This window comes from Malania oleifera, chromosome 9 (genome assembly GCF_029873635.1).
Source record: "Malania oleifera isolate guangnan ecotype guangnan chromosome 9, ASM2987363v1, whole genome shotgun sequence".
In the NCBI taxonomy this organism is placed as follows: domain Eukaryota; kingdom Viridiplantae; phylum Streptophyta; class Magnoliopsida; order Santalales; family Ximeniaceae; genus Malania; species Malania oleifera.
This window is the reverse complement of record NC_080425.1, coordinates 83,413,796-83,436,874: the sequence shown is the minus strand read 5'-3', so window position 1 is coordinate 83,436,874 and position 23,079 is coordinate 83,413,796. Positions and strand designations below refer to the sequence as shown.

Below are 23,079 nucleotides of genomic sequence, written 5' to 3'. Positions count from 1 at the left end.
CTAGTCTCTATTTAGAGGCTATTAAGCACAAATAAATGCCCCCTTAAAGTTTTACAATTTTGTCCAGCACATGGTACTTTCAAATCCAAGTGAAATGTGAGGTTCAATCCCCAAACCCCTTTCCTCTTTTTCAATTACCCTTTGCAATCAGTGGATTACTACTAGATGTTATTCTGAGTAATCAAATAACCATATTTTTTCCTCTCTAATTTGGATGACCCTTTAAAAAAAAAATTTTTTTTCTTTTGAATTTTTATTTTAACTTTTTTTATTTTATGCACAACAAAATTTCATGCATCATAGACCACCAGCTTGATTTTTTTTTGGGGGTTTACTTTGTAGTTATATTATGTTTGATCATGGCAAGGATCTGATGCTTTTGATTTATTCTCTGTAACCACGAAAAATGTTCAGTAAATGCAGCTGTTCTTAAAAAATGTTGGTCATTTTACTAACAGAATTTATTAACACAAGGTTCAGCTGTTTGTAGCTATTTGCGTGAGATGTGTGGTATCATTACTTTACAGATTCTGCAAGTGTGCACTCTGGGTCAGAGTTACCTACAGAGCAATCTGAAATCATATTTTTGGGGACGGGAACTAGTGAAGGGATTCCACGTGTAAGCTGCCTAACCAGTCCCTTAAAGACGTGTTCGGTAAGGCCAAAGACCTCTCAATGCTTATCCAACTATATTATATCAGTAAAGATAGATGTGACAGTTTAAAGTTCCTTATAGAAGTAGAATCATTTGTTTATAGAAATAAAAATGTTTCTCTTTTATAGGTCTGCTTAAAAGCTGCAGAACCAAACAATAAGAATAGGAGGCTTAACACAAGTATCCTTGTTCGTTATTTTAGTTCCTCTGAAAGATGTAACATTCTTATAGATGCTGGCAAGTGAGTGGAATCTATAAGCACCCTCATTTATGTTTTCATATGATAAATGCTACCCTCACTTTTCACTTTTTCTCTAACTAAGGTACTCATCTTCTATATATTTTGGAAAATTTCTTGAAGATACAAGTCTAGCTGTGTGGGCTTTTGACCTTGTTTTGCTCACGGATGCTGTAAATGGAGTCAAGGAATCAAAATCAGAAAATTTTGAAAAATACAAAATTAAACGGGTTGAAGATTGCTTGAATTGATTTACAGATTTCTTAAGTGGTCAAACCCCAGTTAGGTCTCTTATTTGCAGATTGAACCATTTTTGTCATACATAAAATATTGCTCCTATTGCTGCACTGTTGTTAATTCTTGTCATCAAGATGGTGCTTTGAGGATGAAGAACAGCAGACTTAATTATCAGGAAGACTAACATTTGAGTTCTCTGATATGGGCTTGCTGAGATTTTAGTGATATATTTTTAGGCCCCCTGGTGACTAATGTTCAGTTCAATGGTCAAATGATCATGAACCAATGGTCTAAAGTTTTGCATGCAAATCAGATAAAAATAAACTCGATGGCAAACTAGCGAGGAATCATCTGACAATGATTGCTACCAAACTAGGTTTGTAATCTGAGCATAAGGATGACTTTGATGATCTAATCAGCTTAAATATATTTACACACACACACATACGTTTGTGTACAAACTTACACGCACGTATGTGCCTGTGTGTATTAGAACAAATCCTAATTGATGCATAGACATCTCATCCAAAAATCATGCAGTGGAAAAGTATCTGGCGTATGTGACAATATATGCCTTTTCCTTGTGCGTAATTCTAATAGGAAAAATAAATTGCTTTCCAACAAATAATTCTGTTAGTTTTCCAACCAATAACTGCTGACTGTCTAATAGGTAAAACTTTCATCTTCAATTTCTGTGGTGCAGGTTTTTCTACCACAGTGCTCTTCGCTGGTTTCCTAAATTTGGGTTAGTTTGTTTGATTTACTTGCTTTAAGCTATTATATCCAGGCTTCAAGACATAAAATGTTTTATCATGCTTAAGCTAAAGAGCTGATTAACTTTAGTTGTGTGACTATAACGAGGAGAAAATCAAAACATCGTTTGCATGTTTAAATTCTGCTGCCCAGAAAGCTTGTAGTAGAAACTTTTGATTAGTCCATAATATTTAAGTATACAAGCTAAGTGGCCCATAATTTGTATCAAAAACAGGTTAGTTGTTTCTCATACCTATAGGTTATTTGGATCTCTATGGAATGCATGTCCTAAAATGAATTTCTTGTCTTTCATAATTTCGTTTCCAAATCTTATTTAGAGTAAGGGTGCTATAGTGTTTTAAGTGTGGCTTTAACATTGAATTTTATTTTTAGGATGATGCCTGCCCTACTTTAGTAAGTTGTGTGGTTTAAATGTGCTAGCTTAAGCACAATAAACTTGATTATTCTTATGATTAGCATATTGAGGTGTTCATAACTTCATACATACATACATACATATTAGATGTTTGTTAGAATCTAAAATTGAAATGAATTGTTCTGGATAATAATGCAACAAGTTATAGCTTGTTGCTCGTTGAATTTCATGGTATAATTATGAATTTAATGGGTTACCAACTTATGTAAGGTTATTTCAATAATGGTGATTCTTGTATGAATAGAGCTAGTGACAGTTATGTGTGCCTCGTGTGATTATGACCTATACCTGCGAGAGGCCATGAAAAGAAGGTTTCTAGAGTTCCCACTTTCCATTTTTGTAGAAAAATGAAAATTTGATTTTGGATAATACCATTGGAATCTTTCCTTTCATAAAAATTAAGATTTAAAAAATTACAGTTACTTCTAAAGCTTTTTTGGCAACTGATGGTAGACCACCACTTCTAAGTCATGGAAGCAAGTGGCAGATGTTGACACTTTACTTCTTGTCCAAAAATGATATGCTGAAACATAGGATTTCTATTATTCTTTTAGTGACCCTGACCCTTTTGACTTTAATTATTGTTGTTTTGGACTAAATTGGTATTTGGAAAGCAAAAGAAATTTTGTGGCACTTTGCAAGAAAACACCATTCCCGTAGCTGCTTTTCCCTAATCCACGTCCATCCCATACTAAATCATAAAATCAACCATATACCCATAATCAGACCTCCCCCCAATGACCTACCTCACAAAACCCCATCACTGGAGGGCCCCCCATGCGCCAGCCAAATGCTGGCTGGGCCGACCCCACGCACCGGCGCGTAAGAGCAGTTCTGGATTTTTTTTTCTCTATTTTCTTCTGCCATGCTCCGATTCCTTTGTTAGACTATATTATCAAGCTGTTAGGGCAGCTTTTTGCTAAAAAAATCAACCTTTTTCAACCATGCACTTGCGGTATTCTGTTAATTTTTGGTCAGGGTTTTTGAAGGCTTCCTTGTGAGTTTTTTGGAGCTGTGACAGCTTTGTATGTTCAGTTGTGAGGCTGTGGCAAGGCTATATCGATCGGTGAGTTATTCACGTTGTCTGTGGTTGCGTCAGTGCTTCACATGGTTTGTGATTGTTCTAATTATGGATTGTTCTTCTTGTTTTTGGTGTGGTTGCTGTTTTTGAGTGCTGTGTCGGTGCTATATCCATCGGTGATTTGTTCACCGTGTTCGTCATTTGGTTGGTGCTTCATATAGTTTGTGATTGTCCCAATTAGTTTTGATTGTTCTTCTTGTTTTTTTGGTGTGATTTCTAATTTGTGAGTGTTGGGATGGAATCTATGAATTTGAAAAATTTGTTTCCTACATCGCTGCCGCAAATAACGACCCAAAAGTTGGATGGAAAGAACTATGTTCAATGGTCTAAAGTTGTTCGGATTTATTTAGCAAGATTAGGGAAATCTGACCACTTGCTCCAATATGAGTCTTCTTATGAGAAGAGAAAAGACATGTGGGTTTACGAAGATGCCTTGATTGTTTCCCTTTTATGGAATTCGATGGAGCCACAGATTGCACGTATGTGTATGCATCTAGATACATGTGAGGAGATTTGGGATTATGTCAAACTTCTTTACTTTAGTAACATTACACGTATGTATGATTTATCCTAGGAGTACTTTCAGTTACAACAAGGAAATAGGAACATTGTAGATTATTTTGGAGAGATGCATATTCATGAGGAGCTTAATGTGGTGCGGCCTATAACTACTGAAGTTAGTGAGATGCAGAAGCAGAGAGTGTAGATGACAGTTCTTCGTGTTTTAGCAGGCTTGAGACCTGAGTTTGAGGCAGTCACGGCAGACCTTCACATGTTGCCAATGTAGCCACCACTGACTTCACACCTTTGGGGCAGCCAATGCAGCCACCACCGACTCCTCACCTTTGGGGTCGAGTGGGGGGCAACATACTATCTCTATATCAGAGGAAGAGTATTCCAAGTTCCAGCAGTATCAAGCATCACAACAAGATTCTCTTCCCATTGCATCTCTTGCCCAATTTGGTATGCACACACTATGCCTGTCATCCAATACTTCTTGTCCTAGTCCTTGTGTCATAGACTCTGTTGCCATTGATAATATAACAGGTACACCTAGCTTTTTCTTCACTCTTCAATATCTTGCAAATTTACCTTGAAACTCTTGTAGTCAAGGGAATTGGGACTGTAAACCCCACTTCTTCTATTTCTCTTCCTTCGATTTTATATATTCCCAAATTTCCTTTAAATTATATGTCTATTAGCAAAATTACTAAATCTATGAATTGTTCAGTGACATTCTCCCCTGATTCTGTGGTTATTGAGGATTTGAAGACGAGGAAGATCATTGGCAGAGGGCGTGAAGCTGGTGGACTCTATCACTTTGAGTGCCGCACCTTTCTAAATTCGCTTTCACTTGCGTCATCCTTCATTGGAAAAGTTAAAATGTCTTGTTTTTAGTTTGAGTTCTATGTCTAGTCTTGATTGTGAGTCTTGTTAGTTAGGAAAGCACCATCGTGTTTCTTACACTTCTTCGGTCAATAACGGGTTGCAAGCATTTTATGTTAGTTCATGTAGATGTATGGGGTCCTAGTAGGGTTGTGTCCAAGTTGGATTTTCGGTACTTTGTAACCTTTGTGGATGATTATTCAAGAATGACTTGGTTATATTTAATAAAAGATCGTTTTGAGTTATTTCATGTATTTTGTGCCTTTTGTTTTGAAATAAAGACTCAATTTGGATAATGATGCCAAAAAGGGTTTTTCAGTGCACAATTCATTACTTATATGACTCAGTTTAGTATTATTCATCAATCATCTTGTGCACACACTCTTCAACAAAATGGGGTTGCAGAGCGGAAAAATAAACATCTCCTTGAAATCACTCACACTATACTTTATCAAATGCATGTACCTAAAGTGTTTTGGAGTGATGTTGTACTTACTGCTTGTTATTTGATCAACAAAATGCCATCCTTTGTTCTTAGTTGTAAAATTCCCTACTCCATTCTCTTTTCGAATTCACCTTTATTTTCTCTTGCTCCTCGTATATTTGGGTGTGTGCCCTTTGTTCATCAACTAACTCCTGGGGTGGATAAGTTGGATCCTCATGCTATAAAATGTGTCTTTTTGGGCTACTTGTATACTTAAAATGGATATTGTTGTTATAGTCTTGTGCTGCATCACTTCTTTGTTTTTGCCGATCTTACCTTCTTTGAGTTTACACCTTATTACACCTAGTCACTGAGCGCTTTTGAGCTATGAGTCTCTTCCTTTGCCTAATTTTCCAGATTCTACGTTGCTATCCTTGCCCAACCAACCATTTGAGTCTCCATGTAGTTCAAGTCCTTCTCATCGCCTTGATCATCCTAATTTGCAGGTGTATTCACGACGGCGGCTCCAAGGAAGAGAGTCCCCTTTAGCTGCTATTACCACGTCTTTGGTTTCCTTGTCTGATGATTATACTGCCTATGATGTTGATCCTCCTATTGCTATTCATAAAGGTAAACGCACATCCTTATGACTCCTTATCACCCTCCTAATATTGTTTTGTCAATGCTCTGTCATCTATTACCCTTCCTAAATTTGTCTCAGAAGCCTTAGCCCATTTAGGGTGGAGAGATGATTTGGTTGACGAGATGAATGCTTTACATGACAATGGTACTTAGGACTTGGTACCTCTTCCTCCCGTCTGTGGTTGGTTGTCGATAGGTTTACACTGTCAAAGTCAACCCTGATGGTTTTGTGGCTTGTCTAAAGGCTCGACTTGTTGCTAATGGATACACTCAGGTGTATGGTCTAGATTATTTTGATACTTCTTCTCCGGTTGCCAAACTTACCTCAGCACATCTATTCATCTCCTCGGCTACTACTTGTCACTAGCCTTTGCATCAATTAGATGTAAAAAATGCCTTCTTGCACGGTGACCTTGAGGAGGAGGTTTATATGGAGCAACCACTTGGGTTTGTTGCTCGAGGGGAGTCAGGCTTAGTGTGTCAGCTCAGGAAGGCTTTATATGCTTTAAAATTGTCTCCTAGAGCATGGTTTTGTTGTTTCAGTGCTACAGTACTTGAGTTTGGTCTTCGACGGTGTGTTGTGGATCATTTCGTGTTTTATCTTCATACTTCATTGGGTAGGATCCTTCTTGTTGTTTATGTGGATGATATTATTATTACTGGTGATGATGATAAAGGTAGTCAGAGTCTCAAACTTTTTCTATAGACTAAGTTTCAGACCAAAGATTTGGGACCGTTGAAATATTTCTTGGGTATAGAAGTATCGAGATCTCGTATTGGAACTGTTGTTTCATAAAGGAAGTATGTTCTTGATTTGTTAAATGAAACTGGCTTGTTGGGATCTAAACTGGTTGAGATACACCCATGGATCCTAACAGCAAGTTAATGCTGGATATAGGTGATTTGCTACCTAATCCTGAACAATACCAAAGATTTGTTGGAAAGTTGAATTATCTCACAGTTACTCGGTTGGATATATCTTTTGCAACAAGTGTTGTGAGTCAGTTTCTAAATTGTCTGAGGACAAGTCATTGGGACGTAGGAATTCACATCTTGAGATATCTCAAAGGCGCACCTAGGAGAGGTCTTTTATATCGTGATCAGGGTCACACTTATATCCATGGATATATAGATGCAGATTAGGTTGGATCGCCTTCTGATCGGAGATCCACCACCAGGCATGGTTCGAAATCGCGGTTGCGGGTAACGTTGCGAAACGGTCACGGGTGTCTCGGGTCGCGGGAGACGCAGGTGTTATGTAACGGGAAGCGGGCGTAACGGTCGTGAATTTTTTTCACGCATGCACAACCCTGCCAAAATTGAAAAATAAGCATGAAATCCATTAATACATGATTTTTAATGAATTTTAAAGACTTTCATTCAACCTACAAATGCTTTTTAATAGGCATTATGATTTTTATATTAATTTTAGTGCGCTGTTTACAAAAAAAAAAGCATATTTTTTTATAGTTTACATTACTTTAATGAGTAAAAAGATGTAGAAATGTAAGAATCAATTAATTAAAGTCATAAAGTTACTAAAAATGAATCAATAGATTCATTACTCAATATACACATTACACATACATGAATTCAAAAAGTGATTAATATCAAATATCAATAAATAGTTGAAAATACATTTATACAATATTACAAATTTATAACATAATACATGTCACCACCAAAAAGAATGACGTGGAGGGTCTTCACAATTTGCATCTGTATCTTGAGATTGGGATGGGAAATTATCTCCCCATCCTTGTGGAAATACATAGTTGAATAAACCCAAGTTTGTGTCATTTCGTTGTTGCTCTTGAAAATGTACTGGTGATGAAAATCCTCCTGAATAATGTTCATAAGTTGGGGCGGGGGCTGGCTCTGGGTAGTGTGTAGAAGAAGACTCACTAGATCCTGAGATTCCTGATCCACTAGGATAAAAATGTGAGTCACGAGATGCATAATGTGGATATGCTGGATGAGATCCATATGATTGTGATGATGAACCATCTAAACCAAAGTCGCCAAAACTACGAACCATACCATATGAATCTTCAGTAGAATCACTAGGGTCACCACGAGCACTCCTTCTCCTGGGTTGTGAAGATTGGTTCCCTAGAAGAATACCCAAGTCATAATTTTCAGGTATGTCATGTAGTCCATAAGGATCAGAAGGATGTAGATTCCTTGCAAATGATGTCCCTATGTCATATCCATAATTATATTCTACACCGCCGCCTCCACCACCACCACTGCCACCTCCCCCAACCCCAGTTCCAGCACCACTATTACCATCATCATCACTTGGTGGGCTCAAACCAAGATTGTTATCACTTTGTGTACGTTCAGGGCTTGAACTTGAATCATCATGCGCATTTATTGGTGGTTGATCACCTCCTTCTGTAGTACCACCAGCTTCTTCATTTAACCAATTTGAATTGTCCTGACCGTCAAGTAGTGGTGTCTCTCTCTCTTCTAACCATTGACTTAAAGGATCATCTTCTTCGAAAATGTAGTCCAAATTGATAAGATTGAAACCCTCTTCAATTTTTCGTTGGCTTCTTCTCATTGTACGTCTTAACTTTAACCTCATGTTGTAATGTACAAAAACAAGTTTTTGTAGTCTCATGTACTTTAATCTATTTCTTGTTTTCGTATGGATGAGGCTAAAGGTGCTCCAATTACGCTTACAGTTCGAAGCTGATGTGGTCTGGCTAAGAACTCTGATTGCTATTCTTTGGAGCTCAGGAGCACACAAGCCATAATGAATCCACCATTCAGCTGCATGAATAATTAAAAAGAGTTTTATGTTAGTATAGTGTATATTTCAAAAGTCAAATTTGAACATAAAGAGAGAAAATAGAGTCATTTTCCATTATTTAGTTATATAGCCATATTTACCAGGATTTGTTTGTTTCACTGCCCTTTGAGCCAACGGGGTTCCAAAAGTCTCCTGCCTATCTCGATATAGCAACAACTAAAAAAGGATGATTGTGAAATATAATTAATTAATTAGATGTATTAATAATTATTTTTGAAAGTATTACAGAATACTAGAACAATTCATTATTCAATTTAATGGAACCAATACTTACTTGATTAATAGCCCGAATTTGAGTATCTATATCGGGTACCAACTTGGTTATTACTTTTTTAACTCCATCCATGACTTCTCTAGCAACTTCAAGAAAGGGTGGGGCACCATAAAGAAATTGTGGGTTTAAATAATACCCTACAATTAAATTTAGAAACATATTAATCAATAGTTTTCTAATGCAACTATGCATAATTTAAAAGTTAAAATAATAAGAAATTGTATTTGATTTACACTTACCAGCAGCGTGCAAATCTTGGTGCAACTGAAAACTCCACTGGTTGTCAATAATTTTCCAATAGTCTTTGTAAAACCGGCAATCTTTTTGAATGGCCAACTTCGCCCTATCAATTGCCTCGTATATGAAGCCCATGGTTGGTTTTTCATCACCATCAACCAATTTAAGAACTTTTACTAAGGGTTTTTGCACTTTAATTATATCAGAGGCCTTTTGCCAAAACTCTTTGCCTAAGATAATTTTCTTTGAATCATATGCTGGACCTGATTTTGCCATCCCAAACCTTGAGTTTTTCCAAGCATCAGATGTAAACAGTTACCTTAGTGCTTGTTTATGCCTGACAATAGTCTCCAAAGCAATGAAATTTGTGGCAAATCGAGTGATGGCAGGGCGAAGTAACTCTCTATTATTTGTGAATTTCTTCATAAAATTCACTGTCCATGTGTGGTTGTAAATAAACGAAGTTATTGTTCTTGCATCTTCTAAGACCTTCTTCACGTTACTTTTCTTACCAATATCTTCAAGAATAAGGTCTATGCAATGAGTTGCACATGCTGTCCAATAGAGATTGGACCTCTTCTGCATTAATAATTTTCCTCCTGCCTTCATTGCAGCTTCATTATCAATCACTACTTGGACAACATTTTCCTCTCCAATTTCTTCAACCACCTCGTCCATTAATCTGAAAAGAAATTATAGATTCAATAATTACTACTATTTAATTAAAAATATGCATGTTCATAATACTATTTGCATATACAATTAAAATTAGAAAATTACCTAAAATAATATTCAGCTGTTCTGCTTGGTACATCAGAGGCATCAACTGATTTATGAAACACGGTGCCTCTATAGCAATAAACTAAAAAGTTTATAATGTATTTTCTAGTTGGTCTTGACCAACCATCACACATAAGGGTTACACCTCTCTTCTTCCAAATTCCAGCAAAAGAAATTATATAATTTTTCATTTCTTGATATTCTTGTTCCAAATAAATTTCAGATATCTCATAGGGTGATGGACCCTTCACCCCCTTTCCAACATCTGCAACAATATCAAGCATAGGCTGCATAAATGGAGAGTCAGCTACATTCGCTGGAATCCGATTATAAATTAGGAATTTTCCAACTGCTTTTCCTAATTTACTTCTTAAACCTTTCAGTAACTTTGTGTTGATTTTTGGTTGTTTCGCACGCTTACTTCTTTCTAAAATAGGATCCATTGCCTTTAGTCTAGCTTCAGGGGCATCAGGATTGATCTATTATCGTCCACTACCTCCAACTTCTCGACCACAATAAGATCGAGCTCTTGCTCTATTGAAACCACTGGTAGCACCACTGCCAGAGCCACCTCCCTCTTCATAAATATTACCCCCTCTAGATGTTCTTGCTCGAAATCTTTGTCTCTCTTCCCATTGTTGCTGTGATCGTATGCTTTCTTGTCGAGCAAATCTCATACTTTCTTCTTCCAAGTCTTCTTCATCGCTCAAATTCTTAAAATCTCCTCTAATTTGGGCTTCTGCTTCTTCTTGCCTTTTTTGTTTATCTCTTTTCTTCTCAGGATACTGTTGTAGATGTTTCATCATTTGTTCTCTGACTTGTGTGGTCACATTTGAGCATCCAGCTACTTGACCTTTTTTATGTGCCAAGTGTTGTTTCAAGCGTGTAATGCCCCCTTTAATTATCTTCCCACATAACTTACACATAATAACATGTCTATTACTGTCCACCGCAGTACCAAAATGCCATCCAATATCCTCACTAGGTAAGTTCTCATTTCCTCTATCACGTGACATATTGATAGATTTAATTTGATGATCTCTACACAAAACATAGAGAAAATACAAAGTTACAACCTTTCTAAAAATGACAGGAATAATATTATAATTAGTAATTTAGTAAATATTAAATAATAAGTACTAAATAGTCCTTCTAATTTTAAATACTTATTACGTAAAAATAAAATATGATATTTGATTAAAAATAATAAGTAATGTTTAATTTATTTTGATATTTAAATAAGCAAAATTATAAAAAATTAGATATTTTATTACAAAAAAATATATTCCTTTATCTTTAAATGGTATTTTCATTATTTTTTTAACTTGATTTTATTTTATTTATAACTATAAGAAATTAACATTGTAATTTAAAGGTGGAAAAAACTTGCTCTACTTTTATATACATCACAACATCACTAATAGAGATCCATATAATACAAATTGACTATTTAATTTTTTAAGCATTTTCTCAGTTTATGGATTAAAATAAAATTTTTCTACAAATTCCAGTAGTAAACTAGTAATTAGCAAAAATCTGAATTATTAATATATTAACTATTAGGTTAAAATGTTTTTTATTAAGTTATCAATTTTTACTTTATTTGATAACTAAAAACAAAAAATAGATCATGTAACGATTTATTTTGCCTAATTTTAAATTTAAGGTCAAAATGATGTTTTAAAACTTAAAAAATATTTATAAATAGGAAATATGTGATGAAACTAAATTTTCCTAATTACCTTTCAAAAAATATAAGACAATTAAAATATTTATAAATTAAGAAAATTTTATTTTACATAATTATTACTGTTTTCTAATTTTTTACTCTATTAAATTACTCTTTTTTTAATTCAATTTAACAAACTTAATTTACAACAAATTATAATTAAAAAAAAAACATAATAAAAAGTTTAAGATGTGGGAGATTTCTGATCTTTGAAAAGAAAAAAAAAACAAAAGCTGCATCTATGGGCAAGGCATAAGACTAGAAAAGAGTATTTTTTGTACTAATGTTGTATCTTGGAAGTCTGTAACCATAATACTATTAGTCTATTACTAACGGTGTCAGCTTTCAAAAAATGTTAATGCAATACCATATAAATGAAATTGATATTGTATATGAATATAATAATTTACAAGAAAAAAAAATGCTGTTAGGGGAAATAATTATGCAAAATGTTGTTTTACTCACAAATATAAAATAGCATAGAAATAGAACATGAGAAATTGTCCACTCCATATTTTTCGAATGCCATGTCATGGTCATTTATTTTAAAATAATATATATTTTATATGCAATGAAACCAAAAGGAAAGAAAGAATACGTAAAGAATGAATAAAAGTATGTTAATCAAAACAGAATATGACATGCTTAAATTGTTTAGGAACCAATTTGCATATTAAATGAATCTGAAATTTTAAAGCTTTTTACTCTATTAAATTACTCTTTTTTTTTAATTCAATTTAACAAACATTACTTACAATAAATTATAATTAAAAAAAAAACATAATAAAATGTTTAAGATGTGGTTGTGGGTGTTAGTGTTACTGAAATAAAGCTTATCTCATACGCGAGATGAGCAGAGGCCAGAGAGTCTGAGACTCTGAGTGAGACCAAGAGAGGGGAGGCGACTCGGAGGATGGAGGAGCCTCGAAGCCTCGAAGCTTCGTGCGACAACTGGTGGAGGGCTGGCTGGTGGCGGTGAGTGCGACGACGCCGACGACTGGTAGAGGGCTGGCTGGTGACGGCGAGTGCAACGACTGGCGGTGGCGGATGAAGCTGCCTTCGGCCACTCTCAAGCTTTGAAGAACTTTGTTAGGTTCAGGATTCAGGAAACGAAGGCTGCGAAGATGAGTAGATCAACTCAGGCTTCGAAGGAGTGAAGGCGTGAAGCCTTCTTATAGCTTCGGCGGCTCGGCCAACAAAACTACAAGTAAGTTTTTTTGTTCTTTGAATATTAGATTTAGGTAGATTGAATGGTAGATGGGTGCTTGGGACTGGGAAAGGGGGAAAGGAATGCTGCACAGCAGAAAGGAGATTCTGTAAGTTGTCGGCATGTAACGGTCCGTAACGGACTGTTACGGAGTGTAACATAGGGGTAACAGCCATTACGGACCGTTACGGCTGTGAATTTTTTCCGAACCGCATTATCGGCCCGTATCGGTTTCGGAGCCCTTGATTTACGTTACGTATCGGCCGTTACGCTACATAACGGCCGTTATTTAAAACCATGCCACCAGGTATTGTATCTTGGTTGGCGGTAATTTGTTTTCTTGGATAAGAAACAAATTGTGGTGGCAAGGTCAAGTGTTGAATCAGAATGTAGAGCTATGGCTTACACTACCTGTGAACTTGTTTGGATGAAGAACATGTTGGAAGAATTGGGTTTTCCGCATTCTCAGCTTATGAAGTTGATGTGTGATAATCAAGTTGTTTTTCATATTGCCTTCAACTCAGTCTTTCATGAGTGGACGAAGCACAGTGAAGTTGATTGCCACTTTGTTCGGAAGAAACTTGTGCAGAAGCTCATTACAACCGCTTATGTAAAGTCGGACATGCAGCTTGCTGAGTTGTTTAAATCCTTGGGGGGTGCTCATGTTAGATTCATTTGTAACAAGCTAGGAGCTTATAAAACTTATGCTCCAGCTTGAGGGGGAGTGTTAGAGGTTATATATGTATTTTAGTATTATTATTATTGAGTATGTTAGTATTTTAATAAGTGAGAGTTAGTAACGGTATTATTGTCATTACAATGTGTTCAAACTTGTATTATAAATAGAGGGAGAGACCTATCGTCAAGTTAGGTCATTCATTTTTAATCAAATCTTAACAAAGTCTAAAGAGTATAAGGAGAGATTTTTCTGGGGAGTCGAGTATCATAGAAGATGCATTAGATAAGAGGAAGGATTTAGGAAGTAAAGGAGTTTGCAAAGGAGAGGTGGGTAAGAAATGGGGAGATTTTTCTAATAATGATTGTGACAACTTTAGTGAGTTTGAGTGTGATGGGGGTCTGTTGTTGGATGGGATTCGAGAACCATATGGTTATGTTTTTGGTTCTTGTGATGATCTCAAGGACCTATCATATGTTCATCCAAGCTGCGTTGGAAGGATTAGAGGGGGTTTCTATTTTTGAAAACAATGAAATGGATAATAACTTGCAGTGCAATGATGGAATTTAACCTACACCAATGGAGGTGATTTCTAGGAAGGATTGAGAAGCGCAAGAGATATTGGGATTCTAAGAATGTGTGAAGCTAGAGGAACGGAAGTGCGTTTCATTGGGGTAAGTACAAAACGAAGAAGGGTCAAAGGGGCTAGCAAATCATAGATTCTTAAGTGCTCGATGAATTACGATGGAAAGGGATTGAAACAGGTTTTTCTTGGTTAATTGCTCTTTTTGCTTTATTATTTTATCTTTATTTTTATTGTTCTATCTTTTTTTATTTCTTTTTTGTATTTTGTATTTTATTTTTTGGGCAGATATTTGTCCCGTTTCATTGCAACTTCTCTTTCTCAATCTAACACACTTTCTTTTATTATCAAAAAAAAAAAAAAAGGGGAAGAATGCACCTATTCGCTAAACTTAGACCTAAAGTATTCCACAAGGTCTACTTTGACAACACCAAGTGTGAATTTGGAAAAAAGCTACCTAAGGCCTTTAAGGTCCACTCTACATGCATCGGGAAAAAAAGTTGATGAGTTCTAGCAAAGTGATCTTGTGCTAGCATTCGTGGAAGCTCATCCAAAGAGCTTTTTGATGCCCATTTTGACCAGATTTTCTTTTAATTTAGTTTTTTTCTTAGAAATTTGGAATAACCCATGCTCTTGTGCTTGTAAGAGAGCTAGAGTTCTTTTATGTCAATTTTGGCCTTTAATTCCATGATTTATGGGGTTGAAGATCAATTTGGTGAGTTTAATTGGTTATCCTTAACCTATTCTAAGCATTCTTCGCTTAGAATAGGATTTATTTGGTTTCCCAACACCCTGTAGAACAAGGTAGGAAACTCCCTTGTTTCTAGGGGCATTTTTGGAAATAGGAGGTCTAATGGCAAACCCTAGCCCTATTCTTCATAAATAGAGGCTAGGGAGAGTTTAAGACACAAAAAAATAGGGATATGGTAGTATACGTACAATCTTGGGAGAGCTAGAGAGAGTTAGAGAGAGAGAGACCCACCATGCATGCTGCTACAACAAGAGGATGTGTGAAGGTAGATCTGGCAAAGCGGATCGGGTCTGATAATCTGTGGCGGATAGGGCGGATTATCTGGTGAAGAAATCATAATCCATATTCGACTCGTTTAAGTGGCGGATTAGGCGGTTTCGGGTCGGATAATTCATGGCGGATGGGCGGATAATCCGAATTCTCAAATATAATTTTATTAATAATTTATTTTGCGTCATAATAATTTAAGTTGTATGCGACAACATGCGATTAGTTTGTGTTTTAACTTTTCTAGTAACTATATCAATCATTGAATTGTTTATACTAATTAACAGCTTTTGATTCATGCAAGTAAAACTATAAGCATTAAAAACTAATCGTTCATCAAACCGTTGACGATTACATTTGTCCGCTGCAGATTCAAATGATGAAGATCCGAGGCAAATCATCACAATAAACACTAAGGATTGTCAAAGATCCAAAGTCAATTGTCTGAGGATCATATATACTAACAAATTAGAGCCTATTGATTCAAAAGGAGCTTATATGTCAACAATGCAGATTGTATCTCAAATCATGGGATTTATGATATCTTATTTATTATTACCTATATCGTGTAATCGTGTTTAAATACCCCTACTTGTATCCTCTGTAAAGCACGTAGTATTCATGGCTTAGTTATTTGAATAAAAATATTGTTGTTCTTATAAAAAAATAATAATAATTAAGCGGGTTGGCGGATACCCATAAGATAAACCTGACCCGACTCGCTAAGGAGACGGATGTGAAAATGGAAAGCCATATTTGGCTCATTTAGCAAGCGGTTGATTATAAGTTGGTTAAAACGGGTTGGATGCGGGTCGAATTAACGGATTTTTATCCATTTTGCCAGGTTTATGTGAAGGGAGTTCAAAAGGGGTTCACAAGGGTTTTTCAGCTGCTAAAAGGCTGCCAAGGTCGCCAGACATAGGTGAAATGGCGCTTGGGCAGTGACGTGGCCGGAGTTTGTGGCGGGTGGCAGTTGCAGGTTGCTGCAATTCGGGTTTCTAGACCCTAGCACGTAGGTTGGGGAAGATGAGCTATAGAAGGGGGAGCCATGTGCCCCCATGTATTTTTTCAGTGAAATTGAACTGGGCCAGCCCAGTCCTGGCAAACTGGTTTTTTATTTTTTTTTATTTTTGTATTTTCTGTTTTATTTTTTTCTCTTTAATTTATTTTAAATTAAAAAAAAAAACAAAAACTAATATTCAGAGAATATCAAGGAAAAAGCAAGAAAATTCTATTTTCATTTTGGGCATTTATTTTATAATAATAGTAGTAGTAGTAATAATAATGATTATTGTTATTGTGCTGTTGTCAGTGGCTTACGGTTTTCTTGTATTTCATTCATTTTATTGTATTATCTTCATTTTGGTAAATTTGTCAAAAATCCAAATAAATGTATAGAAAATGCAGAAATATAAAGAAAAATATCAAAAAAGGAAAATCATTGGAAAAAATAAAAAATTTAAAAAATGGCTTCGAATTAATAGGAAAAAATTTCATTTAAGCCCCATTTAGCCCAAATTTTATGCATGATTGATCACATTGCTTACTTGTGTTCTTTTTTCATTCTTTATTGGCTTTGTTAGGTTAGTTTAGAGATTTGGGCATCCCTTGAGTGCATTATCATAGAAATATAGGTGTCCAACATGTTGGTTCTTTATGTTTTCATCTCAGTTGATGATGGGCCAATTGAGAGAATTCCATCGGATGGTGCTTTTTCTAATCCCTCTTGAGGCATGGTGAGAGTACTCTTCCTTAAGATAGGATGCTTGAAGGAAGTAGGTATTCTCACCAACAAGAGCAAGTCATTAAGGGCAAACATGGAATTCTCCTAATGTCTTCAAAATTTGAATTTCAAAGAAAATCTTCTTGTAATAAATGATTTCAAAACTTTCTTTCCCCCTTCGGCTGATGATAATACTCTAGGTCATTTTAAAAAAACTTCCTTCTTTAAAACTTAAATTAAAACCTTCTCTTTTTTTTATGGATTTTAATTTGCATGCAAATCAAATCTCCTTATCCAAATATGTCTCTCTTCAAAAAACTCCCCTTTTGAAACATGATCGTTCAAATCCTTACTCATGTCATTGGATTCCAAAACATGCAAATCACATATTTCCTTTTGAATACCTCATCTTTTCTAGGTTTGGTTTTATTGACATCAATTTTCAAATTGATCTCTGATCTTTTATAAACTCATTTCAAGCAAACCACATCTTCTCATCTTTCCATCTTTTAAATTTCAAGACTTAAGGTTTCTGAGGCCACCCTTTCCTAAAAAGAGTGACTAGGGTTTTCCAAACCCTATCTTTGGGCTCTTTGACAATGGGTTTAGATGGGGGTGCTGGTTGACAAATTCCCCATAGAATGATTATTCAACCACCTTCTTCATGCACAATTGTACTCTCAAAACCATTCTCTGTTTTCATAGATTTTTAAGGTTTTTTATTTGTTTTCCCTTCTTTTAAAAAAAATAAGATGGCAACTCCACTTTCTAGCTTTCATGTCTTAGTGTCTTTCTTTTTCCTTAGGTTTTCTCATTTGGGAGCCACCATGCAAATCCATCGGTTGGCACCCGTAGACAAAATTCGATTTTGACATAGCTAAGGAAGAGCTAGTCATCAATCTTATTTGACCCTCGCAAGATACTCCTTGGTGATATTCCCCGAAGATTTAGGGTTGATTGATGAAAGCATTATCAATTTATTCCATTTGCATCACCATGTCAGCCCTGTGCTTGAAAAACTTGCAGAGGCATTCCAATATCTTAATTACCACAAAAGAGTAGGTGAAGGGAAAATTGCAATATTGTCTTCCTCTTCTTTATGTGTGGCTCTGAAGTCATCCTCTTTTCCCTAAAAAGAATTGCATTTGTTTTCAAGTAAACAAGTGTCCTTTGTTAGACTTCGTCAAAGAAAAGAAAGATGTACCACCGAGAAGGCAATGGTGGATGGAAGAGTTTCAAAATCTTTTTGTCAATGAGATAATATGGAGGGCTCCTTGGATGGGGCATGCTAAATTATTCTACAGATGTAGGGACTTCCCTTGGGTTCCTTGCTTAGCCATTGGGAGGAGTAGCCTACTTGGCACTTATGTTAAAAGATAGATGGGTCTGGTTTGGTTTGATGACACACAGTTTAGCAGGCATTGGATTTGATTATTGGGAGGGTGCCCACCAGAGACTCACAAAATTTATAAGGGTGTCGAAGTATCCGTATTCTGCTAAATTGGAAGTGTTTACTAATGATGTGACGGAAGGATACCATGAGTGGCATTGCAGGGTCAATTTTCAGGTCTAATCTCACCCTATTGACCAATGGATGTTGACTTTACATGTCCTTTAGAGGTAAAGACTACTTTGGCTGATTGAGATGCCCCAACAAATGGGGATGCAGAATGCTGAGCTATAGTAGGAGAGACTTGGGTTGGCAGAAGAACTGATAAGACAGAAAATATGTCAGAACAAACGAAGAAGAGAGTCGGACAAATGAGTAGTTGGGAGAAGGTTATGGCTTGGGCTAGTCAGAAGTCTATGCAAAATAAGGATAAGTTTTGCCTCCAAGTTGAGCAAGAAATGCAGGCACTACAATGGGAAAATGAAATTGCAAAGAAAGATGTTTAATGGGCTACAACTTGGATGAGGACAATATATAGATGCTGAAGATAGGACCACTGCCATTGAATAGCTTCAAAAGAAGCACATAGCTGGGAGAGTAGTATGATGACCATAATGGAAAAATTCAGGTGGCTATGCAGCATATGCAGGGTTGGTAACATACACACAATATGAAAACCCTGGCCGAGTTCTCGTTATGCAAGTTTGCAACAGGAAGGCTTTTACAAATGTTTGAATGGGTGACACACATTCAGTGAATTATCCCCAGAAAGTCAAGGAGCTCATCAGTGAAGTCCATCAAGATTTTGAATCATTCAGCCGTTCTCTTTGTTGTAATGCAGTTTGAAAGCTATATTTATGGTGTGGTTGTAATTCAGAACAGCTTGTTTGGTTTGACTTGTTAAATTATCATTGATGAAATATGGATGTTAGAATTTTAGAATTTGGGCAAAGTCATGGTTTAAGCATTCTTGCATTATCTTGCATCATAAGTATCTTAGTTTTGAATGCATATTCAGAAAAAAATGGCGCTTGGAAGGCAAATAAGGCCCATAGTGGGCAATATTCTACCACTCTAGTCATCCGTGCTATCTAGTCTCCATTTCAGCCAATTGTTTCTACCAATTCAGCATAAGCTTATCAAACCCAGCCTGTGAGTCCATTGAATTGAGAGGGAAAAGATGACAAAAAAGAGTGTGTGAGAGCTGATCCCAATGAACTATGCCAAACTTAAACAGTCACTTAATTGTTTGAACCCAAACTACCCCACTTTAGCCGCCATACCCCAAGTGGTATGGTTTAATTGCTTGTTGTGAATACCATGTGTGGGCACCTATGCACTCGATTGACAAGTGCATAGCATTTAAGAGAACACAGTGCAAGTGCTCAAGGATGCGAAGTGCTTGGACTTTGACAACAGAAAGGATCCCAATGTACATGGTGATCCCTTGCCCAATCATGGGAGAGCCATAGATAAATGCAGTTGAAGAAGGAACTGATTCAAAAGGTGGTGGTTGAGCATGTCTTGATGCCACTAAATAGTCTGGGAGAAGTTGTACGTAGAAGGGGGCGTGTTAGAGAAGGATCTATGCAGCTTTGAAGAAAATTATGGTTGTCAAAATAGAAGATTAGCATTTTTCATTACAAAATTTCCATGTTCTCAGAAAAACCTCACGTTGATTAATAGACCCGCATTTGGTTGAAATTGGGTATCACTGGAAGACTCCAAAGTCTGCACCTTGGGGAAAGATGGCATTTAGAGGAATTCTCACCCTCAATGCACATTCAAACCAATCATTATCAAGGCTCGCAAAGCAACTTCACGGAATCTAAAAATATTCAGCTGTGGCAACTTTTACTTAATGTAGTGTAGTTCAAATATGAATGTAAAGCACTCAAAAGTAGTAATGATGATGTAAGCAGTGAATTAGTCAATGATGTAGCCAAGTTGGGAGGAATGACCTGCAGCAGATGATGGCGCAATGCTATACAGCTAAGCTATTGGAATGAGTTATAAAATGTTTCACTAAGTAAAAGTACACTAAAAGAGAAGGAAACAGAAACTCAGGAGGTGGTTGAGGTGGAAACAGTTTATAGATCAAAGAACTAGGAGGGTTGCTTACAAATTTTGAAGATTATTAGGCAAAGTGAGTTTAGCGTGGGTGAGTAGTTTAATTGGTTCCATCAAGAATCTTGATCCTACCCTTTACTTAACAGTTAGCCATAGAGGGAAAGACCAATGAAGATTTTGAATCAAGCCCATGTGCTACTGAACATTAGAGTTGAGCAGTTCAATCACATTGTGGGACCATATGTAGAAACAATTATGTGGTGTTCATCAATAAGGAAATACTGGTGAAAGAAAGAGGTTATACAAAAGCACTACACATCTCCGTAAGGTGCAAGGATGGCACTGTAGCTCAAGCATTGATTGGCAACGAGTTGTCGCTAAAAGTTATTCCAAAATTCACTTTTCAAAAGCTCCCGCTTGTTGCATTCTATATGCAGTACACATCAGCAAAATGTTATGTGAAGTACAACCAACATAATGGCCATAGTACGGAGAGTATTAACAAACACGACCACAACTTCCTGATGCATAAGTGGCATTTGTACCTGAGTTGGCAATGCCATTCATCTTTAAGCATACTCCTTAAAGATCTTTTCTCCAAATTCTGCAAGCTGAGTTAGTTTTGCACCATCTCAACTAGGTGTTTGTATTGAGCTATATATGTGTGCACCAAAACCTTCCAAGTCTTAATTCTTGCTTTCTCCATCTATAGGTACCATCTTTATGCGGGTTGAAGGCATTGAAGTAGCACCTTATCGTCATGCTGGTAAGCCAACATTTTTTAGCAATACGTTGTTAGGTGAGTGACTAGACCCTTTAACCCTTCAAATTTCTCAAAATTTGAGACCTTAAACCTGGGTTGGATGACAATAGTTAGAACCAAAGATTGAAAGCATCCACTGGTCCATAATGGTTTATTTTTTCAATGGCCCTAAGGCTTTCCTTCAGCATCTTATATTTTACCTTTTCGTTTGGTTCTTGACTTTCCTTCTTTGTCTTAGCTAGCACCTTATCGTTGTTGGAATTTGGGACTAGAATTGGGAGGTATGGGATATTAGCATACCTTGTTTGCCTGTAAACTGTGACCGCCCACTAGTGCCAGAGGCCGGTTTTTCAAACCATTACATCTCATTTGCTGCTGGGTGTGCATTTGTGAAACCTAGTGGAAACAAAAGATCCTCATTTTTAAAATGTGTATCAGCCTGTACTGCTTTTACTTTATTCAAAGATGGGATTAGTTACTCATGTCTCATGTCTCTAGCAGCCTGTGTAGTATCTTTGGAGGTGGAAGGTTTGGAATGCTTTATTGTGGAATTGTTTGAGACACGATGTATGCATGAGAAAATGCATTTTTGAACTTGAATAAAGTGCTTATGATGCAGGGGTAACACAAGAATGCTTGAACAATTTTGCTCGGATTCTAAGATTCAAACATCCGTATTTCATTGATGAGAATTTATTAAGTTATTCCAAGTCACAACCACATCATTCCTAAACATAAGCATATTTTTTACGATTACAACATATTGAATTATAAATTCTCAAATTGCATCACAATGAAGACAATTGGCTGAATGATTCAAGTTCTTTACATACTTCGCTGATGAGCTCCTTGGGCTTTTGTGGATAACATTTAGAATCTACCACCCATTCAAACATTTGTAGAGTCCTCATGGGAGCCCAATTGCGTCATTGAGAACTCCACTAAACTTTTCTTATTGCTGGCTGTTTTCTGGCTGCCAACCTTGCATATGCTGGATAGCCGCCTAAAATTTTCGTTGAGGTCTATCATTCTGAAGCTCTTCAATAATGATATATTTTTCTCTAGTGTGTAGCCCATTGGATATCCTTTTGCAACTTTTGATTTCCCCTTTGTAAGACCTGCTTTGTTTGCTTAGTTTTGAGGCTTAACTTCTCCTTAGTTCACACAAACTTCACGCTTGCCCATTTTCTTTCCTGTTGTTTGTCTTAGTCTCTTTTCATCTTGTTCTACCATCTCTCTATCCTTTGAGCTTTTTCTTCTCTTTTGAAGCTTTGCATTCTTCATCAACAACTACATATGCTAGGTATTGTAAATCATAGGAAAATTATCTATTGTATATATTTTTGCACCTCTAAAAGCCTAGTGTCACAAGTTGAGTTGGTTCAGAGCATTATGCTTGTCTGTGACCGCTTGTCTTGCGTACATGGGATGGGTAACCATAATGTAAATAGTAATATAGGTTTTATTCACCAAGTGCGGTAATGCCTTAGTGTAAAATGGGAGTATGACTTCATGGTCATTTTGATGTTTCCTAGTGTCAAAGCTAGAATAACATAGAAAGCTCTTGAGGGGTGGGTGAGTGTTCATCAATCATTGTAAAATTCATTAGCATTTGTAAATGTGTTTAGCCTACTTGCCTCCCTTGCTAAGCACACGTTGCCTACAAAAGTCTTAGTAATGAATTTAGTTGCTTTACAATTTATCGCGTGATTCTCATTTGCTTACATGAGTAATTATTGTTCCACTTTGCATTCCATAGTTGTGATTGAGCCGCCAAGTGAATGTGTTTTTGTGGTAAACTATGGTATACTTTTGGTTAACTAGTTAAGTAAGAATGTTTTATCTAGTGCTACATGGCCCTTCACAAGGTGTGAAGTGTTCAGCTTGTGCCACCTGGTGTAGTTGACATTCATTGGTCAAGGAAGTGAAATTGGAGGAAGCTCCCCCTTGGATTGACCC

General features: G+C 36.4%; 1 protein-coding gene across 1 annotated transcript in view; it reads left to right on the top strand.

Annotated features, from left to right (window-relative positions):
• The window catches only part of LOC131164931 (putative hydrolase C777.06c), a 39,948-nt gene that overhangs the window by 2,219 nt on the left and 14,650 nt on the right, over positions 1-23,079 (top strand). The window contains exons 2-4 of the mRNA XM_058122490.1: positions 528-655; positions 784-896; positions 1,834-1,875. Of these exons, the coding sequence (XP_057978473.1) occupies positions 528-655; positions 784-896; positions 1,834-1,875 (283 nt within the window). The remainder of the gene's footprint in view (positions 1-527; positions 656-783; positions 897-1,833; positions 1,876-23,079) is intronic.